The following is a 23,933-nucleotide window of genomic DNA, read 5'->3' as shown; positions in this document are numbered from 1 at the left end:
ATGGGGCACGTAGCGTGGACGCCCAGGTCAGTGGCTGGGTCATGGGCCGGAATCTTTGGTAGGGGTTACATCTCCACAACAACTGATCTTTGAAACATTTCTCTCCACAGTGCTCCTGTGAAGGGGGAAAGCTTTCAGCGATTTCACCGGACCAGACTGTCGGTTTCTGTCATTTAAAAAAGGAGAGACTATATATGTCTACTATAAACTCTCAGGCAGACGGACAGATATATGGGCAGGGAGTGTAAGTATAAGTTAATATTTAATTATGTGATAACATTGCAGTCTAGAAGGAATGTTGAAGCATTTTCTGTTTTGTTAACATCATGTTTCGTTCTCTGTTTTTGTTGCAATTTCGTACAATAGGTTGGTAACCGCTTTGGTTACTTCAATAAGGACCAACTTGTAATCAATCACATATACACTGAAAAAGAATTGGAGGTTCCTTCTGAGGTAAATTGATTTAGGCCTATTTCACTACTGCCAATGTATCATCACTTAAGCAAGTATCTGGAATGACTGAACTTCTTTCTGAAATGGGTAGTATGACTCAAATAATGTCTTCTTTTTCTTTTCAGGAAACCAACTTTGTTTGCTTTGACACTGGACACGATAAGTTTGACAGTTATGACATTGATTCACTGTTAGGCTCCTCTTTATTGTTAACAGACAAGGAGGAATCTGTGCAAGTAACCACATATACTTTTGACCTAACCAAAAGTGCTGAGAGCACCACAGTGGAAGTGGATAAGCCTCCACCTGAAGTGACACTGTCAGAAAATTATGAGATTGATAGGGATGTTCCTGAGGACATTGATAAGGTTGTAGATGAGGTTCCAGATGAGGTTGTAGAGGAGGTTTCAGATTATGAAGATCGGAGACATGTTGAGCCTTTAGAGTCCTCTCTGCCTCAGCCTGAAACTCTTGACACAAAGGGAGTGGAATCTGACACTGTACTTGAGACCACAGCTGAGAGGATCAAAGATTACCTTCAGAAAGATCAGCAGAGGACAGAGGACTCTGTGCCGGACAGTGTTGTTGAACCAGAGGAAGGTGAGACCAAAGAAACCCCCTCAGAACCTCTATCCAAAGATGATCCTGAGTTAAAGAATGCACCTGATGGTTTTTCAGAAGGCAGACCTATCCCTGAGTTAACTTTTGATGCTGTCACCTCTGATGATGAGGACACTTGGAAGGTGACACCATATGACGAGGAGGACGAGGAAAGTGACAAGTTTGAATATCAGCAGGATGAGGAAAGTGATTATCATCTCAGGGAAACTCCATTGCTGGCTTTTTCTGAAGAACCTTCTAATTTGGAACACAAGAACTGTCACGGTTTCGGCCGAGGCTGCTCCTCCTCCTTGTTCGGGCAGGCTTCGGCGGTCGTCGTCTCCGGAGTACTAGCTGCCACCGTTCTTTGTTTTTGATGTTTGTTTGGTTTGGTCTGTTTGGTACACCTGTTCATGTTTAGTGTTGATTATGTGTCCTATAAGTTCTCGTTGTTTCTGTCATGTGTTGTGTGTAATTGGTTTCACCTGTCTGTTGGTGCTGTTCACTTTTTGCCAGTCGCTAGCGTGTACCGTCGCACTGTTGTTTTCGTGCGCAGTCTGTTTTGTGTTTTACGCACTGTTGCGTATTGTTCGCCTCCGGGTTGGTTAGACCCGTTTGTTATTTTGTCTTTTCAAGTAAAGACTGGTTTGACTTAGCTCCTGTGTCCTGCACTTGATTCCGCACCACATCCGCATCAGATACCCTGACAGAATTACACACCTTCCCATGGAGTCAGCAGGAGCAACAGCAGCGCCTGAGTCGTTGGAGGAGCGCGTCCGCAGCCAGGATGATCAGATCCATCGACTTGGGACCGCTCTGCAGGACGTCATCAACACCTTACACCGATGGGAGTCCAGAGGGGTACCCACACCCCACCTATCACACCATCACCATCGGTCGGTCCGCCCGTCCAAGGTCCGGAACCCAGTGGGATTCGGCTCTCGCTCCCGAGGGCGTATGACGGCACGGCTGCCGGGTGTCAGGGGTTCCTCCTGCAGGTGGAGCTCTACCTGGCCACTGTACACCCGGTGCCCTCGGGACACGAGAGCGTTTCCGCCCTCATCTCCTGTCTCACAGGCAAGGCGTTGGAATGGGCCAACGCCAAATGGAGGAGGATAGACGCCACCACTATGCGGAGTTCTCCCGTCGCTTCAGGGCCGTGTTCGACCATCCACCTGAGGGGAAAGCGGCGGGGGAGCGTCTATTCTACCTCCGACAGGGGAGGAGGAGCGCACAGGAGTTCGCACTGGAGTTCCGGACTCTAGCGGCAGATGCAGGGTGGAATGAACGGGCCCTTATCGATCACTTTCGATGTAGTCTACGGGAGGACGTCCAACGTGAGTTGGCTTGCAGGGACACCAACCTCACGTTCGACCAGTTGGTCGACATGTCCATCCGTCTTGACACCCTGCTGGCCACCCGTGGACGTCCCGAGTGGGGTCCGTCCATTCCATCCTCCAGCACCTCCGAGCCGAGCCCTATGGAGCTCGGGGGTGCTGGCGCTAGAGAGAGGAGGAGAAAGAGTCCCCTGCACCAATTGTGGCCGTGGGGGGCACACTGCGGCCAGGTGCTGGGGAGGGTCTCCAGGAGGAGGGGACAACAGGCCACGCACTGGGGAGCCATCCCAGGTGAGTAGACGCCCCACTTACCCAGAGCTCTCTGTTGTGCATTTTTGTATACCTGTAAGTTTTCCACAGGTTGCACCTCATTCCCAGCATAAGGCGCTAGTAGATTCAGGCGCAGCTGGGAATTTTGTTGATCGGAAATTTTGTTTAGATTTAGGGGTTCCCCTCCTTCCGGTTGACGCTCCATTTCCCGTTCATGCATTAGATAGCCGCCCGTTGGGTTCGGGGTTGATTAGGGAGGTCACAGCACCACTTAAGATGTGTACGCAGGGGGGTCATGAGGAGACTTTTCAGCTATATCTGATCGACTCTCCTGCGTACCCGGTGGTGCTGGGAATTCCCTGGTTAAGTACCCATAACCCTTCCATTTCGTGGCAACAGAGGGCTCTCAAGGAGTGGTCTGCTCAGTGTGAGGGGCGATGTCTGGGTGTTTCCGTGGGGGCGACCTCGGTGGAAAGTCCAAACCAAGTGCCCGCAATGCACATTCCCCCTGAATATGGGGATTTGGCACTTGTGTTCAGTAAATCGAGGGCGACGCAGTTGCCTCCTCACAAACAGGGGGATTGTGCGATAGACCTCCAGGCAGGAGCGGCGCTCCCGCGGAGCCACGTATATCCTTTGTCTCAAGAGGAGAAAAGGGCTATGGAGACTTACATAGCCGAATCTTTGAGACAAGGATACATACGGCCCTCCACTTCCCCTGCGTCCTAAAGCTTCTTTTTTGTGAAGAAAAAGGATGGAGGGTTGCACCCGTGCATTGATTACCGTGGTCTCAATCAGATTACTGTGAAATACAGTTATCCACTCCCTCTGATTGCGACTATGACGGAATCATTGCACGGAGCGCGGTTCTTCACAAAACTGGATCTCAGGAGCGCATATAACTTGGTGCGCATTAGGGAGGGCGATGAATGGAAAACAGCCTTTAGTACCACCTCGGGTCATTACGAGTATCTCGTCATGCCATACGGGTTGATGAATGCTCCTTCAGTCTTCCAATCCTTCGTGGATGAGATCTTCCGAGACATGCAGGGGCAAGGTGTGGTCGTGTACATTGATGACATTCTGGTGTACTCTTCTACCCGAGCCGAGCATTTAGCCCTGGTGCGTCGAGTGTTGAGGAGGCTGTTGGAGCACGACCTGTATGTCAAGGCGGAGAAATGTCTGTTTTTCCAGGAGTCGGTCTCCTTTTTGGGTTATCGGTTGTCCGCGTCAGGGGTGAAGATGGAGGTGGACCGTGTGTCAGCCGTGCGTAATTGGCAAACCCCAACCACTGTTAAAGAGGTGCAGCAGTTCTTGGGCTTTGCGAATTACTACCGGAGGTTTATCCGGGGTTTTGGACAGGTGGCAGCTCCCATCACGTCTCTTCTGAAGGGGGGTCCGGTGCGCTTGCAGTGGTCAGCTGAGGCGGACAGGGCTTTTGGGAAACTGAAGGGCCTGTTTACTTCGGCTCCGGTGCTGGCGCATCCGGATCCCGCCTTACCATTTCAAGTACAGGTGGACGCGTCTGAGGCCGGTATAGGGGCCGTTCTATCTCAACGGTCCGGCACGCCACCTAAACTCCGCCCCTGTGCTTTTTACTCTAAAAAGCTCAGCCCGGCGGAGCGAAATTATGACGTAGGGGACAGGGAGCTGTTAGCCGTGGTACAGGCCCTAAAGGTGTGGAGGCATTGGCTTGAGGGGGCTCAACACCCTTTCCTCATTTTGACTGACCATCGGAACCTGGAGTACATCCGGGCAGCTAGGAGACTGAACCCTCGCCAGGCTCGGTGGAACATGTTTCTAGCCAGGTTCTTATTTAAAATCACGTACATCCCTGGGTCCCAGAACGGTAAGACAGACGCCCTGTCCCGGCGGTATGACACAGAGGAGAGGTCCGTTGAGCCCACTTCCATACTACCGGAGTCTTGTCTAGTGGCACCGGTTGTGTGGGAGGTCGATGCTGAAATCGAGCGGGCGTTGCGTACCGACCCTAGCCCTCCACAGTGTCCTGTGGGTCGGACGTACGTTCCGCTCGAGGTTCGGGATCGACTCATTTATTGGGCTCACACGTCACCCTCCTCTGGACATCCTGGTATTGGCTGGACAGTGCACTGTCTTAGTGCTAAGTACTGGTGGCCCACGTTAGCCAGGGATGTGAGGGTTTATGTCTCCTCCTGGTCGGTGTGCGCCCAGTGTAAGGCGCCTAGACATCTGCCTAGGGGTAAGTTACAACCCCTGCCCGTTCCACAACGACCATGGTCTCACCTCTCGGTGGACTTCATCACTGACCTTCCCCCCTCGCAGGGGAATACCACTATACTGGTCGTTGTGGACCGGTTCTCTAAGGCCTGTCTTTTGCTCCCTATGCCGGGCCTTCCTACAGACCGCCGAAGCTCTATTCACCCACGTTTTCCGGCACTACGGGGTACCCGAGGATATTGTGTCTGATCGAGGTCCCCAGTTCACCTCCAGAGTCTGGAGAGCATTTATGGAGCGTTTGGGGGTCTCGGTGAGCCTTACCTCGGGTTACCATCCTGAGAGTAATGGGCAGGTGGAACACGTGAACCAGGATGTGGGTAGGTTTCTTAGATCATACTGCCAGGGCCGGCCGGAGGAGTGGGCACGGTATGTTCCTTGGGCAGAAATGGCCCAGAATTCCCTACGCCACTACTCAACTAACCTAACCCCTTTCCAATGTGTGTTAGGTTACCAGCCGGTTCTGGGACCATGGCAGCAGAGCCAGATCGAGGCTCCTGCGGTGGATGAGTGGGTGCGGCGCTCGGAGGAGACGTGGAACGCTGCACACGTCCATCTGCAGCGGGCCATCCGTCGTCAGAAGGTGAGCGCCGATCTCCACTGCAGTGAGGGGCCGGTGTACGCACCTGGTGATCGAGTCTGGCTCTCTACCAGAAACCTGCCCCTCCGCCTGCCCTGCCGGAAACTGGGTCGGCGGTTTGTGGGGCCGTTTAAAGTCCTGAGAAGATTGAACGAGGTGTGTTACAGATTACAACTGCCTAGTGACTATCGTATTAACCCCTCGTTCCATGTGTCTCTTCTCAGGCCGGTGGTAGCTGGTCCACTCCAGGAAGATGAGATCAGAGAGACTCCTCCGCCCCCATTGGACATCGAGGGGGCACCGGCGTACACCGTGCGGTCCATCTTGGATTCGAGACGTCGGATGGGGGGTCTCCAATATCTCGTGGAGTGGGAGGGGTACGGCCCGGAGGAGCGGTGCTGGGTGCCGAGGAGGGACATCTTAGACCCGTCTCTTCTGACTGAGTTCCATCGTGGTCATCCCACGTGCCCTGCTCCGCGTCCTCCTGGTCGTCCTCGAGGCCGGGGTCGGCGCACGGCTGGAGCCGCGCGTCAAGGGGGGGTACTGTCACGGTTTCGGCCGAGGCTGCTCCTCCTCCTTGTTCGGGCAGGCTTCGGCGGTCGTCGTCTCCGGAGTACTAGCTGCCACCGTTCTTTGTTTTCGATGTTTGTTTGGTTTGGTCTGTTTGGTACACCTGTTCATGTTTAGTGTTGATTATGTGTCCTATAAGTTCTCGTTGTTTCTGTCATGTGTTGTGTGTAATTGGTTTCACCTGTCTGTTGGTGCTGTTCACTTTTTGCCAGTCGCTAGCGTGTACCGTCGCACTGTTGTTTTCGTGCGAGGTCGGTTTTGTGTTTTACGCACTGTTGCGTATTGTTCGCCTCCGGTTGGTTAGACCCGTTTGTTATTTTGTCTTTTCAAGTAAAGACTGGTTTGACTTAGCTCCTGTGTCCTGCACTTGATTCCTCACCACATCCGCATCAGATACCCTGACAAGAACATTCCGGAATCTGATCAGACAGATGAGGAAGACAGTCTATCAGAGGTACCTCATACACATAAACAGGACTCCAAGGACAATAACCTGTGGTCTTCATTTGGTGATACAGTTTTTAACATTGTCAGTGGTGGGGAAAGAATAGCTCATGTTGCCGGTTCAGAGGAAGATGACGAGGATGATGACGAAGGTGAAATGACACCAGAGGAGTCTCCCAAAATTGAAGAACCCAAGGAGTCAGAGGAAGCAGAACAGCCACATGAGCTAATCTTTGAGGAACCTGCAGACTCTAATTTCAGTGAGGATGCTGTCAAAGTACCTGATGAGGATTCCCAGACGTTGCAGTTTGAGGATGAATCTGAAGAAGGTGACATTGAACCTTCAACACCTCCTGCTGATGAGGCAAGTCCCTTTGAACACACTGAGGAGGCTTTAGCAGAGAACCTTACAGTAGATGACAGCCCAGTCCCTAAACAGCTCTCAAAGACAGACATGCTCTCAGACTTTGATAGTAAAATTAACGAATCAGAGCAGAAACAAGCTGTCGAAGAGTCACAAGTAGATAATACATTGAAACAGGGTGGTACAGAGCTTTTCATACGATTTCGAGAACCATGCCAGAAGGTCCCAGATCTAAGTAAAAAAACAATGGTGAAAGAGAGCCATCAAGAACTCCTCATAGAGGAGGAGGATTCAATACACCTAGAGGGGGAAGAGATTGAGGAAGAGTTGCTGGAGGATGAAAATGCATCATTGTGTTCATCCAAAACTGAGCACAGTGATGAAAAGGACAAAGACAGTCTATCTGAATTTGGGTCAGAGCAACCCAATAATGATACACAAACCGATGTTGTATCCAGTGATGTGTTGGATGTGGTCCAACACGACGAGGCAATTGACATAGAACCTAAGGTGCATGAGACTGAGAAGGATGCTGAAAGCCACACACCCTCACTTGAAGAGAAGGTTCCGGATCCCTTCCCAAGCAAAGAGCCGAAATACAGTGACGATGTGTTGAGGCTGACACTATTGCGAGACCACTTTAAGGAGGAGGATATGGAGCGCTTCCAAAAGATTCTGGGTCTTCAGAACCTCTTTAGGGTGGAGTTCCTGTTCTCTGACCTGGAGCAGGAGCTGAAGGCTGCCCGGCTGTCCCAGACAAACACCAGTGAGGACATTGAAAAGGCGCTGGAGGCCATTTTGGAAGCCTCTGAAACACCAATCCTGGATGAGATTGAGAGGATGCTGGATGCCCAGGAGAACACTGACCTGCAGCAGGAGGCTGGTGAGTTTATTGAGGAAGCTGCCATCTTGGACGACTTCCAGGAGTTGGTGTTCACCCTGCGTCAGAAGTACTCAAACGCCAGAAACAGTGCTCCCTTGGCAGTTGGCAGTCAACTACACCCGGACACAGGTAATATTGCTTTTTAAAAATCAGTTTAAGTTAATGTCAGAGTACAGGAGAATTAAAACCTTTTGTTAAATGCATATTTGGAAAGTGTCATACATTGCTAATGACATGATAATAATGCCTGGAGATTTGGTTTGCATAATAAGCTGTATTTATGAAATGCCCAAGAAGTACAACAAAGTAAATAGTAGTCTGTTGACAGAACAAATACACATCCTGACAATGCCAGTGAGATTGCAATGCATGAAAATGTACTCACTGTTTGAACCTCTGAATGTTTCAAAAGATGGGGAAATGTCTGATGCGGAGGAAGAGAAGACATTCCTGACAATTTATTCATGACAAAAATAATTGTCTAAACATTAACAATGATTCATATTTGTTCCTATTTAAGTGGTATTTGCATTAAATGTGCGGTTCAAAACATGGTCCAAGGTCAAATAGGGCGGCAGGTAGCTTAGTGGTTAAGAGTGTTGTGCCAGTAACCGAAAGGTCGCTGGTTCTAATCCCCGAGCCGACTAGGTGAAAAATCTGTCGATATGCCCTTGAGCAAGGCACTTAACCCTAATTGCTCCTGTAAGTCGCTCTGGATAAGAGCGTCTGCTAAATGACTAAAAAAAAAACTTTTAAAAAATGCCTGCAATACACTGTATTATTCTTCTTCTTCTTCTGTGGGCTTTATGGTGGACTACAACCTAAAAAGGTGTATTGCCGCCACCAACTGGATGGGTTGAAACCAAAACAAGGTAAAAATAAAATCCATACGTGATAGGGAAACTAACTTAATCCACCCAAATAAAAATAGTACATTGACAAAACAAAACTCCTATTTCTTCCTTCTTTCAATTCTCCATATCTCCCTTCTCAGGCTCTAGGGCCTGAGACGGTGGTACGGCTTGTGACAATATTCCATGTAACTCCTTCGTCGAGAAATCTTTCAGCCCCAGGAACCTCTCCGCCGCTTCTACAATGATTTCTATCTTCCTGGACCTTCTCTCCACCTTGGCAGTGCCATTTATCACCATAGCTATAAAGGCCACAAAGTCCACCTTCTTAACCTTTAAAATGTCAGGATCCTGCTGGTGAAAGGCAACCCCTGCAGCCTGCAGTGAAGGCCTTTCCATTTTACATTTACATTTTTGTCATTTAGCAGACGCTCTTATCCAGAGCGACTTACAGTTAGTGGACTTCAAGTGCACCATTCAAACCCTCAACCCTTTTACCAGCTGCTGCATATGATACGCTCTGGATAGCCCTGACTTTGGCTTGCAGGGATTTGTAGTCTTGCATGTCTACTTTGATGCTAATTAGCATTTTTTGAATCTGAGAGTAAATAGAGCCGAATATATTGATAAAAGTCACCTTGTCCAAGAGCGATTTAAATGGTTATCAAAACGTCATGCCAGGGTAAGCCTACACGAAACACAGACCTTATTTTAAGTGTTTCTAAAATTCCCTATAGGAAAAATGAACGGTGGAAAAACAATTGGAACCATTTCCCTGTTTGACCGCTAGGTTTTATGGGTATTATGACACCTCCACTGTGGGGCTCTATAGCAGGGGTAGGCAACTCTGTTCCTGGAGTGCAGCAGGTTCTGCAGGATTTTGTTCCAACTAGGCACCACACCTGACCAACTGAGCTAATTGATCAGTTCAGTGATTGCCTAAATTCAACACACCTGATGTTCCAGGTTGGTTCAATCCAGAATATGAAATGTCTGCGGCACTCCTGGACCAGGGTTGCGTAGCCCTGCACTATAGGCCTATAAATTACATATTGGCTTATAGAGAGAACTATTCTAGGTGCCAGAATAAAGTGGGGTTGGGATTACTCAATAGGGTCTTCATTTTAATTTGACTTTATAACAAGTGGGCTTCGTGTTCGAGCCTATTTCTTCCTATTTAAGAAATAAAAGGTAGGCCTACCTGTTTGATGGACGAAATTATAGGCTATACTATAATAACATATATATAATAATGATTTAACAACAATATAATGGAATAAAATAGAATAGAATAAATTAGGGAAGGGAGTTGGTCGCAGAGGTCTGGTGTTGGTGGAAGGACTGGTAAAGGGTGGACCTAGTGCTATAGTAGGAGTTGACTGTACTGATAGTGACGCTGTTGTCTATGGTGATAAGAGTTAACTGTGGAGTCGACCTTACTGATAAATGCATAGATCAGAATAATTTGACAAAACAGATGAATGAAAATAAGGCTGTTGAACCACCAAATCGGAAACATAAATTGTATGGGGTGGCAGGGATGTTGTGGAGGATCAGAAAGTTAAGACTCAAAAAAATTAGGGGAATTATCATGCTATTTCAATGGCAATACATTCCATTATGCAGCATAATGAAAAGTGTCATTTCGAATTTTGGGAGGAAGTTGCCAAAACTTTGCAATGGCCAATTGGAAAACCCATTGTCACCAAACGTAGTATCAAACATTTTAGGAATATGTGGGACAAGAATAGAGGTAACATTCAGTTTTGTTAATCAGATTGAGGAACAAGGTTGAGTTGACCAATCCTTTGAGCCGTCACCCATATGTAATGAGATAGGAGATGAGGATGACAGCATAAACTTTAGTCAGTGCAACAGTCAAAGACAATAAACTAACTGATACAAAAACACCAAACACAGAGGGGGGAGGAGAAATGCAGTGAAACGTAAATATGGTGAGGAATGTGTCACACAGCACAAGAAACCCCAAACACTTTTGTTTCTGTAAATCACCAAATAACAGTAAACAAGCAATGATTGTATTGGCCTATCTCCAGATAGTCAAAAGGATGTAGCATCTGCTACTTTTCTATGCAACTCAGAATCATGTTGAGTTCAAGTACAGCCATTGTAAAATGGATTTAGTCTTAAAGGGGACTGTGACACATCTATACAATCTATTGCTAGTGACAACAAAGTGAAATTAAACAAAATGGTAAAAGAGAACGTAAATGAGGTTCAGGTACAAAATATTTGGTAGGCTCAGTGCCTCACATCCCTAGAATCATGTAGTTAAGTAAGCCTCAAACAGTACTGGGGAAAATCTTAATATTATTAATGGGGGGGGGGGGGGGGGGGGGGATATAGATCATTTTAAACAATAAAGGCAATACTTGGGGAGATATTGACCCTGAATATGGAATGGACCAGCACAGTTGACCAACATCACTTTTATGGGTTGTAAGAATAGGCAGAAAGAGGTTCATGTCTTTGGTATTGGCCTGTAATTAGTTGCAATGCTTTTTTGTCATTTCATTTGCAATGGCATGTGACTTGGATCATTACCATCATTGATGGTCCTCCCAAATATGTTCACTACCGGGCTTCCCTGGACCTTGATAGTAGAGTGGCTACTATTTTGAGAACAGAAAAAATAAAATAAGGATAGCCAACCCTTAGCGTCGTCCCTCAACTAGGCATTTATATTAACATTTATTTGATCAATTTTGACTTACTTTTAAAGGTTAATATAAATGTAGTTGAGGGACGATAGCCTACCCTGAGACTGTGAGAGTCATATCCTCTCTATATTTGCTTAGTTTGTTTTGGTACCCAGTGCTTGAAAAATAATCTACATGTGCTTTTGAGGTATCATAATAAATCTGCGGGAGTCAGATAGGCAAATTGAATGGAGAAATCGAGTGGGAAATTACGCTCACTTGTCAGTAAACTTGTGGAATGTTTTAGTTCTATCCAACAAAGACGTGATAAACCCGAATCAGAATGTATATTGTGATGCAATAATCATATTTTATTCAGCGTTCTGAATAGCCTAGTTAACATCAGATAGCCAGCTCAGCTGTCAAACTAACGTACGGTAGCGTCGCGATGGATTCGGAAGAAACAACCCCTTTACCCACGTTGCCCCTGATGACAGAATCTGATCAACTGTCTGTCTTCTACGTATTATTTCTAACGGAACTTCAATATGTAAGTAGTTGGCTACAGTGTTGATACTGCCAATGTATGGAGGATATCTTGTTGAACTCTTTCTATAATAGCTATTGTAGCTAGCTGGCTAGTCAAGTCTTAGGCCGCCGTATGGCTGGCTGGCTTGCTAGCTACATTGAAACTGAATCATGTTGGCAGCTTCAATGTCTTGGGGAATGATCTTGTCCTCCAATACCTAATGCGTTTCCCCAATAGTTGCAGCCTAGAATGGATCACTAGATTGCTCTTTAGTTTCAATGTTTTCAAAGTGGAAGTTGCCAGCCCTCTTCCTCATAGAAAACTAAATGTCACACTTACCAGACTGGCAGTATCTGTTCTTCCTCTATCTGTGTCTCAGATAGAGAGGTGTCTTCAAGTTGTTGAATTTTACTTTGACATGTTCCCCTTGCATAACTATCACCTGAGGTTACAGGCCATTTAAATATACATGTGGCTCATGTCTAGTGATGTTATGCAATAATCTGTTTTGTTTATTGCCCATCTTACAGGGTGAAAGGGCACACGATGCAATCTTTTGCACTCTAAATCCTAGGCCTAAGGCTTGTTAGTTAGATCCATGCTGTGGTGATTCATTTAGCTAATCCCTGAATTTCACTGAGCGACTGCGATGGAAGTTCTGTGTTGTGCCTGTATGCCACGTGCATTGTGCAAAGGTCTCCATGGTTGGACAGTGTTAGGGCTCCAGGCCAATCCAATCCCCATTGATTACGTAAGGTTAAGGCAAATATTCTCTCTTTATTGATTTTGATCAACAACTGGGTTATAGGCTAGGTCTATTTCTAAACCCACCTTGATTTGATCTGAAGATGTGCTTCGCATTGACTGAGAGGGTGCTCAGTGGGATAACCATTAGCCATGCTTTTAAACAGAACACTGTAATGCCTGATGGTTTAGTTCAATGTTTAACATCACTGATTTTCCTCTGTCATCTCAGCCCAACTATTGCCCAACTTATTTGCTAAGCCAGACATGTGCTGTAGTAACACTGATTGGGCCTGTGTGTCTCCCCAGATGGTCACCTGCCTGCCAGAGCAATGGAAGCCAGGTCCAGACTTCTACGGCGTGTCCTGGGAACCCGTGCTGGTCACTGCAGGTGCCGGGGTCATCGGCTTCCTCTTCCTCTTCTGGAGGAGCATTCTATCTGTAAGTCCTTGTTGTACAGTCACTGCTTTCATAATTTCATCATCTGAATGATTCATGTTATTCTATGATGTATCGTATGCTACTGTTGAGGAGGCTGTTTGCTGCCACTTTTCTTTTCCCTTTCTCACAGGTCAAAAGCAAGTCATATCTAAGTAAGTTCTTCTACTTCTCTCTGGCAATTTATGGTGCGTAGTGAATCCTCATTCATATTGCCTACAGGCTGGTGTCCTTGTCACGTGTAAACCATGTCTGAATTCATACTCTTGTCATATGTTTTATTAGCTACTGAAAAAGAGATGACGGACAGGATGGAAAGGCTTGAACAAGAGAAGAAGGAGATACTCCAAAAGGTTGCTGAACTGCAGCAACAGGTAAGTTGCAGAGACTTTTCACTGACCAAGATCCAGAATTTTGGGTTCAACGTGAATTAAGGGACATAACAATGTTTTGATAATGTATTTCTACTGGGTTCCCCTCAGGGCGAAGAACTTAAAGAAAAGCAAAAGCAATCTGAGAAATCTGTCACTTCATCTCTGGAGAAGATCCAGGAACTGGAGGTGAGTCTCTAGGAAATATTATCTTGATCACACATCATTGTCATGCTGACTATTTTTTATAAATTTTTTGTTTTCCATAGTGTTTGAATTGACACACCATTTTATTTTTCTATCCAATAGAATATTGTGCAAGAGATGGAGAGACAAAATGAGCGCCTGGACAAGGAAAATAACTTACTCGCCAGATCCTTTGACGATGAGCGAGCCAATACTGCGAAACATGAAGATGTGGTGAGTAGTATTGAGCGATTAGCCGGAATAAAAATGTTCCCCCTGGTTTCAAAACAACCAATTGTCTGACATCTGTTCAATTCTTTTAATTCAATTAAGTTTGTTTTATTCTGTGAGCTCAATGTGCCGTTTCTCTAGAGAAATCAAATCAAGCACAAACTTTGAGACGTTGTAGGAAGTTTTAATTTTCAACAGGCAAATAAATATTCAACATAGTTTAGTGCAGAAAATTTGGTAATTGACTACAGAGAGGAAAGGACAGCCTGCAAACGAGAGAGATAACTGTTAATATTTATTATTTATTGTTTATTTCACTTTTGTTTACTATCTACTTCACTTGCTTTGGCAATGTTAACACATGTTTCCCATGCCAATAAAGCCCTTAAATTGAAATTGAATTGAATTGATAACCGCCCTAGAGAGCAGTTGCTTCTTGATGTAGACAGCATAGGCAGCTACTATTAGCCAGCTACTAGCCTAAATAGGATGACTCGTTGGTGAGCACAGAGAAAGATGGTTGTCATTATGCTTATCATTATCTTTGCCCATAGATGTCTGAAATGGACAAAACCATTGAGAAGTTGAAGCGCAGCAGGAAGAAGACCCAGGACGCACTCTCAAAGGTATAGTTCATATAAGTGAACATGCCCAATGAAAACATGTCAAATATGTTAACATTGCAACAATCAAATGTAAAGTGTCCATTTCCTTTAATTATCCTTGTCATTGAATCTGTAGGCTACCATTCTGATGGATGAAGCCAAGCTCCGTGAAGATGCCCAGAAAGTCCAGCGCCAGGTTCTGGAGAAGGATATTGCCACCCTGAAGGAGGAGAACCTCTCAGTGAGTACCAATACAGAACAACGATTCACACTTGAAGCCTCATGTGTAGGACTCATTGGCCATGCAGGGCCTGCATAGAACTGTCTTTATGACCTCATTTCCTTGTTACAGCTGCACCATGCTGCCAAGTTGTGGGAGGAGAAGCACAGGGAGATGAGCGAGCAGATCAAAGTCTACCAGAAGTCCCAGAAAGACCTGGAGGATTCCCTCGTTCAGAAGGACCACAACATTGAGGTGAGTTTTTTTTTTTTAAAGTTACGATATTGTTACACCGCATCAATTCCTTTTCACACCTTCTCAAACGCACCCTGATGACAAAGAAACATGGCACCTGTATTATGTTAAGAAAAATCCTTCTTCTTGACTGATTCCAGGGGAAAAGTGTAGTGTATAATTGGTGGTTCTCTCCCTCTCTGGCAGGTTTTATCTGACCTGCTAGGAGACCTGGAGGCCTGCGATGACCTGAAAGATGGAGTTGTGGCTAACGGGGAAGCTTCTAATGGTAAGTCATCTGACACAGTGTCCTAATCAGAGGAGGCTGGTGGGAGGAGCTATAGGAGGACGGGCTCCTTGTAATGTCTAGAATGGAATAAATTGAATGGTACCAAACACATCAAACACATGGAGACAACGTGCTTGACTCCGTTCCATTTATCCCATTACAGTGAGCCAGTCCTCCTATAGCTCCTCCCACCAGCCTTCTCTTATGTTTTTTACATTGGATAAAAGTAGAGACTCAGAGCTAGAAAATGGTATATCATACACTACAGTTGAAGAACAATGGGAAATTAATTCTGCTTTGAAAGTTGATAAACTTGTAACCCCACTTTTGAGAAAATGATCAATTTAATGTTTTGGTACACCTACTGGAGAGCTCCTCTTTGTCTATACCCATTCAGCATTGTTCACACCCTCTTAAGCCAATGCCCCACCCCTCTCTTTAAGGATTCACATGTGCTAAACAGTGAGTACTGTAGTGTACTAAACAACCAAAGATTTCAAGACTAAAGGGTAGTTTATACTACGTCTATCGACGTGTCTGTAGACAGTTGTCGCAGTGACATCATGAACATTCTATTGTCGTCCGACATCAAACTTGTCGTTGTCGTTATGAAAAAGTATAAACCCAAAAACAACAGGCTGCATGACATCAGCAGCCTGGTGGTCCAAAATAGCAGAACTGTTGTATTTGAACACCAATAAACCCATCTGTTTAAAAATGAATTTAGTTATGTCAATCTAGCAAACCAGGCAACTAAAAGCACATTTCTAAACAATGTTTTGGTTAGTTTCTAGCTTGTTAGCAGCTAGCTAATGTTAAGTTAGCTGGCTAGCCAGTTCAAATAATGACCATATCATATAGCTGACAACGTCTTAACTTTAGCTAATTTGTATTCATTATTACAGGAAAATAAACTCTCAACAAGATCATTATTTACAAGTTAAGGGCGAGATAATTACAGGAAATAGCTTACGGTTGTGAGTGTGATGAAGTAAAAGCAGGGCATTCTACCAGAGAATTTTGGAACTTGGACACTGTCTCGTTGGCCTAACGTTATATCCAAATTTGACTTTTGTGCCGGTCATGTTCTTCACATTACCATCTCTGGTAAACACACACATTATATAAAATAAAATCAACGTTTATTTGTCACATGCACAGGATACAGAAGGTGTAAACGGTACAGTGAAATGGTTACTTGCATAGTGGAGTCTTTTGTTTAGACTAGCTAGCTAAACAATTAACCATAATTCCAACTCGACGTTACTACCCTGTATGAATCTGCTGGTAGCTAAAAATAACCAACTAGGTTCAATGCTACCTAGCTAACATTAGGCTATATCTAGCGATGCAAATGGCTCTGAGATACGAGTAATATTACTACACAGATCATACACGTAACGTTAGCTAGCGAGCCACCGGCTAACAGTAAGCTTTATTTTGCAATGAAAACGACTTTCTGACAAAATTAGAAACTTAGAATATCGTAAAATGTAGCTAGCTAGACTCTCTTACCTGAATACATGGATGAACACTTCTCCCTCTGTCACGGATGCCATGGTTGCCCTTAGTTTGAAGATGTAATCCGGAGACGGGTGTTTTATACAACTGCCTTCTTTCTGTGTGTTCTCTTTTCGACTCCCTCCACATATTTGCAATCAAACAACAACATTTTCTCCATCTCCTTAGCTATCATACTATGCTTCCACTGGATTTCAAAGCTCGGTTCTCCAGAAAGTGGAGAGCATCTTTCAAAAAAGCAAAGTTAGAAAGGATTACCTACACATACTGAGAAGCTCATGTTATAGACAGAAGCGTGCTACATGGCAGACCAATCCAAACTCATCTCATTATGTCCAGCCCATCCATTATCTCAGCCAATCATGGCTGGCAGGAAGGTTCCTGTCTTTTTCTGTGGCTAAACCAACTAGGCTCGTAATTTAACAATTGTATTTGTATTTACAGATGGCATACAAGTTTGTTATTAAGGCACATGAAAGTTCACATGTTCCAGAAGGCATTTCTGCCAAAAAACTAATTTTGATAAATGTTTACATTCAAATGCCTCTCCTGTGAAGTAGTGACGTACGACATACGCCTAGTTTCCTGAAACGTGTCAGTAATGTGTTTACAATTATGTTTGATCCATTTCAGACAAGCAGACCGTCATCCAAAACCGCATTAAGCAAATGATGGACGTCTCTCGGGTAAGACTGAGTTCATTCTTGAACGGACCAACATTTCTGTGTACCTGAAAGCCAATAAAACTGATGCTCAGAACCAAGAAGTGTGTCAACTCTTACGCTAACTTTTGGCACAACTTACCACAGGTCCAGACCACTCTGTCTGTCGTGGAAGAAGAGCGCGATCGCTTCATGACCAAGCTGCTGAACAAAGAGAAGGCCAGGAAAGAGCTGGAAGGTATGTCAAGCACTTTATCCCAGCAACTAGAGTTTGAAATGCATCACTCCCTTTTCTCTCTCAACACTATCAACTTGTTATCGCCACAGAACAATATCAGCAGCTGGAGCATGACATCTTGTTGGTGAAAAGTGACAGGAACCACCTGGAGAACCAGTACAACACCCTGCAGCAGAAGAACGAGATCATGACCGAGATGTACCAGCAGAAGGAGAATGCTTTGCAGCAGTAAGTAGAACCAGAAGCAGTTCAGTTCATGCGTTAATACCGTTGTAGGGTTTGTTCTCAGTGGCACCACAGCATGTAAAAAACATTGTTCAATGTCTTTTACTGTATTCTTTTATTGTGAAGTTTGAGGTTTTCAAATGCACTTTAAATTGAGAGTTTGATTTAATTTGTGTGTCACCTTTCAGGAAGCTGACCAAGGAGGAGTTTGAGCGCCGCAACAAGAAAGACATGCTGACGGAGGTGGACGGCAAGGCCCTAGAGGCCGAGGAGGAGGTCAAGGTGTATAGGCAGCGCATCAAAGAGATCCAGGACGAGCTGAAACGGACCGAGAAGTCCTACAAAGCCCAGATGATTGAGCAGGAGCAGAAATCCCACGAGAGCTGGGTATGTACAGTACAACTTTATTAGTCCATTTGTTACAGAAACAATGGAAATGTGTCTTTTTCTCATTTCTCAACCCCCACCGATGGCACATACAGTAGGACAAGAACATTTTTTAAAGTCTACTGTTTGGCCAGTAAATTGTAAGGTGAATTTAGTCCAAAACGGGAGATTTTAAATGTCTCTCTTTCTTCTCTCTAGGTGATTGCACGTGCTGCTGAGCGAGCTCTGTTGGACGAGAAGAAGGAAAGAACTAACCTTCGTAACAAGTGAGTGCAACACTAATACAACAGACTCAATTGGGCTATACCAATGCAGGGCTCTAGGCTTATTCAGTTGATGGCACCAGCACATGATTTGGTCGCACCAATTTTTCGCCACTGCACAGAGATGGTGACCTGACCTGTGTCCCATAATGTACCTGCATTCCATACAGAACCAGGCTAATAATGACTAGCCATCTTTTAAATTAGCATGCCCTTGTGTTCCTACATTGATTTGGATATATTTACTCAGGGTTCAACGTGAACTGTTTTTTAAATGCATTGGGAAGCATGCTTTCTCTCTATATTCAGCTAGTAATAGGCTACATTTGGATATTAATTAATGATGTATTAAAAAGCTGTATGATATAATTTTGCAATGTAAGACATTATTCTATTCGTTAGAATTGCATTGCATTAATTGCAGAATTTTGTTTCTAAAGTAGGCCTGTCTATTAAATATTTTTTTACATCTCAAAATAGGACATTGTCCCTTTAAGACAGACTGCTTTTCAAAGCAGAGGTCAATATGTCTACAGTAGGCCAGCCAAGAGGAATGCTAGTTTTCTTTTTGTACACTATCAACAGTAGCCAGTATAAGAAAAAAAAAAAAATCCTGTGACAAGTAAGACAACTGAGATGGTAGTCTAGGATTGAAAAAGTAAGATATTTCATCTAACATATCCAGGGAATGCATGGTTGGTATTTTGATGTGCAACCTGTCGAAATAGAATCCAAAATGATCCGATTTATTTTTGGACAACTTTGTGCATATTGGCCTAGGCTATATTATTCACCACCTGAGGATGTGGGAACTCAAAACACTTATCTAGATTGCTAACTCTAAATATGATAATGTTACTAGATAGCCAATGTAGGCTAATTCATTAATATATTAGCGAATGTAATGTCCTACAAAAACCTTCCAGCTCTAGGCCTATACAGGCTACTTGATGTAGCCTTATTCACCGCAAATGGCGCGCTCCGCGGCGCATCAAAACCATATACTACATAGCCTACTCCAGTTGTAAAGTGGTGCCATGAACTCCATATTGAGAGGTGAGAAATGTAATTATATACTCACAGAAAGCAGTGACTCTCCTCTCTGTAACTAGAACAACAGTAGTTGCTTTGCAAACTGTATTTTTCCCGCAATTGCATTTTAAGCAACGGTCATATGGTTGTGCTTATTAGAATGCACCTCTCACCTATTGCTCACTCAAAATGGGGACAGGCAGATCCGTTCATATGGTCTATTTTTGGTCAATTGCACAATCATAATAATAAAGAAAAAATAAGCAAATTGTGAACCAAAAACTAACGTGACCGGCTAAAAAAGATTCACTGGCACCCTAGCAACCAATTTAAAATTGGTCGCACTGCCAAGTCAAAGGGTCGCAAATGCAAGTGTTTTGGTCGCAGTTTTGAGCCCTGAAATGCAGTAAGCTATATTAGTCTAGGTTTGGAGGTACAGTATTGAGAAGCTAAATGCCTGTTCTCTTTTTTACCCTAGACTGACTGACATGTCCAGCAAGCTGAATGAGCTCCGTAGGCCTCTGTTCAAGCCCACCCCTGGGATGGCTCCCATGCCTCTCCGACGAGGTAAGAACCAATCCTCAGAGTTCCCTTTGTTATTTCGTGCTGGCGACTGGCACGTCTGTGGCGCATTCAGTAAGGCAAAATCATCAGAATATAACTTGCAGATAGAAATGAAATGAATAGGGCTGAAATGACTCTATTCTTGAAGACAGAGAATCATATATTTATATCTGAACGTTCTGTAACGTTCCTGAACTGCCCACTGTGTTTCATACCTGGCAGGGCTAATTTCTATTGTCTTGTCGGTTGGATTTCAGCTGTGACTGCATTTCAGATTAGTTCTTGGATGTTTTGACTGTCTGATACCCCATCTGCTGTTTGATCTCTACTTTCTGAAATGCATGTTTTCCTGATGTTTTGATTTGAATTCCTTGAAGCTGGTCCAATGTGGAGAGACTGACAGCGGTATTTGGCTGTGTGGTGTTGGTTGTGTGTTTTGTTGTTTTAAAGGTTGTTAAATGCTTTTGCTAAACAGGTGATTCGTACGGGCCCTCACCTGTGAGTGGCGGTGCCCCGTCCCCCCCTCTCATGATAGAGGGTCCCGGGCGCCCCCCCTCTGCCCCCGTGGGGCGAAGGAACGAGCTCTACGGTGAGACTCCTGAACCCTCGCCCCGGACAGCCTTGGCCCTTCTGATTGGCCGAGCAGTACCATCCCTCAGCCAATCAAACCCCTCCTTGTTCACCCTTGTATGCCCCGACTCGCTGCTCTCTTTTTCACCTTTCCTTTTCCCCTTTCTTCACCTCCCCTGTGGTGTTTCAATCATTTCCCTTCCTTATTTTTCTTCCTACTGCTCTCATCCTGCTCCTAGTTGGTACCCACCTCTGACCTTTTCCTCTTCCTTTTTTTTGTCTTCTGATTACTTCCTTTTTGATTTTCTATGACATTCTTTCATGTCTCTTTCACTGCCATCTTTTATCCCTCTACTGCCATACCCATCTTTCTCACCTGTGTTTGAGTGTCCAGATGATCCAGAATGTTCCCATGCCTTCATTTGCTTTCACAATTTGGAATAACGCCTCTTGCTCTTCCAGTACTATGGTGTTGTTTTTGTTGTGTTCAGCTGTTGTGAGATCATATGTAAGGGGCAACTCGTTAGGTTACCAAAGCTTTAGCCTTTGCTTTATTTTTTTAAACCATATGAGATGTGGTATTAATATTTATCCGCAAGTGTTCTAGTTCTAGAAGAGTAATATCCTACCATGACATGACCAAACATTTTCCTCGGACTGCAAATAGACCAGACTTTGCTATAAATAGATGGTAGCATGAACCAGCAACGTGGTCTAGAGTCAGGTGTCTAATGACAACCAGGAGAGCCAAGATTAGCATTCGAGAAGATGAGAATATGGCATCACCGTGTATTTTGTGTCCAATAGGACCACGACCTCCATCTGACCCTCACGGCCGTTACCCTCCTGACCACAAACACCCAGTGGCTGCTAGACCTGGTAGAGATTATATTTGTAGTCACTGAGGGTTGATGTAGTATTATTCCCTAATTGTGCCCTTATCCTAAATCTCCTCTAATCATTCTGCCCTTTGCTCCTCCACAGACACAATGGCCCCACGTACATCCTCACTAAGCAATCTGGACTGCTCGGTAAGTTTCAGTCAATTTCCACAGCTTATTTGTTTCCTTATTACGTAACCATGTCAGGAGGGAAAAAGTGACATGGAACTAGAGAAGGAAAGTTTCAATGAAACCCCTTCAGTACTTACTGTGGTGTGTGCATCTCTCCCCCCTGTTCCTCCATCATGTGGGTGTGTTTGCACTAAAGCAGACCACTCCACTAGAGGCAGAGTCACAGGCTGAGGCCCAGGCCTCCACAGAGAACCCAGAGGCAGTGAGTATTATGTTCCAGGCAGCGGTGGCAGGGATTGCGGATGTGTGTGTGAGCATGCTTACCCCAGCTGTGGATCAGTGGCTGGAGTGGCAGGCAGCTGGGTAGTGGCTTCACATGGTTGTCAGACTTAACATTGCTGGCTGGATTCTGACATGCGTAGTTACTTGTCTTAAGGCGCTTACAGACGGGCCTCGGTAAACGGCAATTGAACCTCGAGAAAATCCTGTAGAGACCAGCGGTCCCCGGTTGTTGTCAGTTCGAAGGTTGTCATTAAAACATTGTTTGATTGGTTGGCAAGATGAACTCTGCTCATTGGTCAACCATGTGCCGCTCAAGACTTCAGCTAATTTAATATTTTGAAGCCTTGAGTGCCGAGCCAGCGGCGCCGCTCACTGGAGTGAGTACCACGACCCGAGCCACTAGCAAAACTGCTTGCATTTTGCCGCTCTACTCCCATTTGAAGTCTGATACCTTCGCCGCTTACCGCGGCCCGTCTGTAAGTGCTTTTACATGTTCCTTACATTAAGACACCCTCCCTCTGACCCCCACTGAGTGAAATGGTGGCACTGTTCTACAAAGCCTTAACTTCAGCACAACTACATGATGGATATCTCAAATGTGTTATCATTTAAAGCTGTGTGTGTGTTTGAGGTTAATGCTTTGTGGAAACGGTCCTGATTCCGAAATCAGTGTGATTCTTGTGGAACTGTGTAACTTGACTTATTGTGGGTTATTGTTGTCTTTCTCACATGTGCATGATTGTGTTTGTTTTGTTCTAACCTAACGAAACTGTTTGAATCACATGAAAGGGGTCTTCACTGTTGGTGCCAGCAACAGGGCTACAAGCACAATGGACATATTGCTATTCTTCGTTTTAATGTTTCTTGTTTGTTGTTCCTCCAGAACTCTCGACCTCAGGGTCCTGGCTCCCTCCTGGTCTCTCCCATCAGCTCCCCCCCCGACTCAGGCCCCGGCCCCCTCAGACCAATCATCAGCTATCCCTCTGGACTCTGCTACCGTCCCCCTCCCGGCCCCGGCCCCCACCACATCCCTCCTCCCCCACCCCCACCCTTCATGCCTCCCGTGTACCGACCAGACAACGGACACTCAGGCATGATGCCTCCCGGACCCCCACCGCCTAACGGACACCCGCCTGGTCCCATGATCCCACCCGAATATCGGCCTCCACCACCTGGTGCTTACAGTCCCCCTTCCCCACACAACCGGTGCCCTCCTCCACCTTCTCACTATGGACCGGTGCCTCCCCCATTCGGTAGGTGGTGAATTCTGGCCCCCAGCTTTTACCTCAAGTTGACTCTTTGCTATTAGTATTTCAGTTGTGGTTAGTAATGCTATTGTTATGTTGGTACTATGGTATTATATTTGTTTTCCCTTCTACCTAGGTGTTTCCAGCGGCACTCCTATGGCCCGACCCATGGGACCCCCACGTACCTACGTGCACTATGGACCACGTGATCATTCCATCCCACCCCAGCACCTGCCCCCTTGGGCGGCCCCATACCCTCCTCACAGCGGCCCCAGAGACTTCCCTGGGCAGCCCCCCATGCAGCCACAGGCCCCCCATGGCCATGACTCTTCTGTGGGCCCCCAGCCCGGCATTGGCTCCCAGGGCCAGGGGCAAGACTACAGCTCCCAGCAGGCAACAGCTGCCCCCCAGGACTCAGTCAGCTCTGCCATGGCAGAGCCTTAGACACCCACCAACCGTTAACGGCCCGGCTACATTTAATCAACCACGATTCATCTCTTTATTTTTCTTAAAGTATCTTTTCTTAAAGTATCTTAAATGTTAGTGTTCCTATTAAAGCATCAGAAAATCAATGTCTTATGTTTCGTATGTTTGAGTAGTGACTGAGGCTTGCCACTCTGCAAGAAGGCCTATTGTGCAATAACATTTATATTGTATGACTGAGGATTTTCAGTTTTTAAAAGGGTATTATGTTGGTTTTGTATTAATTTCACAATGTTATCATGGTTTCCTATGGAAATTATTACAAATAAAGGGGCCCCAAGCTTTTGGGTTGCTTGCGCTGGTTCTAATCCCCGAGCCGACTAGGTGAAAA

The 23,933-nt window shown here is 45.4% G+C and overlaps 1 protein-coding gene across 1 annotated transcript; it reads left to right on the top strand.

The window, feature by feature from the left end:
- Positions 1-23,689, top strand: LOC311107173 (transport and Golgi organization protein 1 homolog; the record flags this gene model as incomplete). The annotated part of the gene is made up of 27 exons (XM_084149663.1): positions 1-26; positions 124-244; positions 367-453; positions 579-1,415; positions 6,279-6,361; positions 6,418-7,894; positions 11,675-11,818; positions 12,851-12,982; positions 13,113-13,134; positions 13,265-13,353; positions 13,462-13,539; positions 13,660-13,770; positions 14,322-14,393; positions 14,509-14,613; positions 14,725-14,847; positions 15,034-15,115; positions 17,270-17,322; positions 17,446-17,536; positions 17,626-17,764; positions 17,950-18,148; positions 18,347-18,414; positions 19,922-20,010; positions 20,483-20,596; positions 21,385-21,456; positions 21,562-21,608; positions 22,756-23,125; positions 23,256-23,689. The coding sequence occupies 27 exons, from the start codon at positions 1-3 to the stop codon at positions 23,561-23,563; spliced, it is 5,139 nt and encodes a 1,712-aa protein (XP_084005789.1). The 3' UTR covers positions 23,564-23,689.
- Positions 23,690-23,933: the final 244 nt, after the last annotated feature.

The sequence above is a fragment of the Coregonus lavaretus genome, assembly GCF_964263955.1.
Source record: "Coregonus lavaretus genome assembly, chromosome: 31".
Lineage (NCBI taxonomy): Eukaryota > Metazoa > Chordata > Actinopteri > Salmoniformes > Salmonidae > Coregonus > Coregonus lavaretus.
Note: the sequence above shows the minus strand (reverse complement) of the source record. Positions and strands in the feature narration are given on the sequence as shown.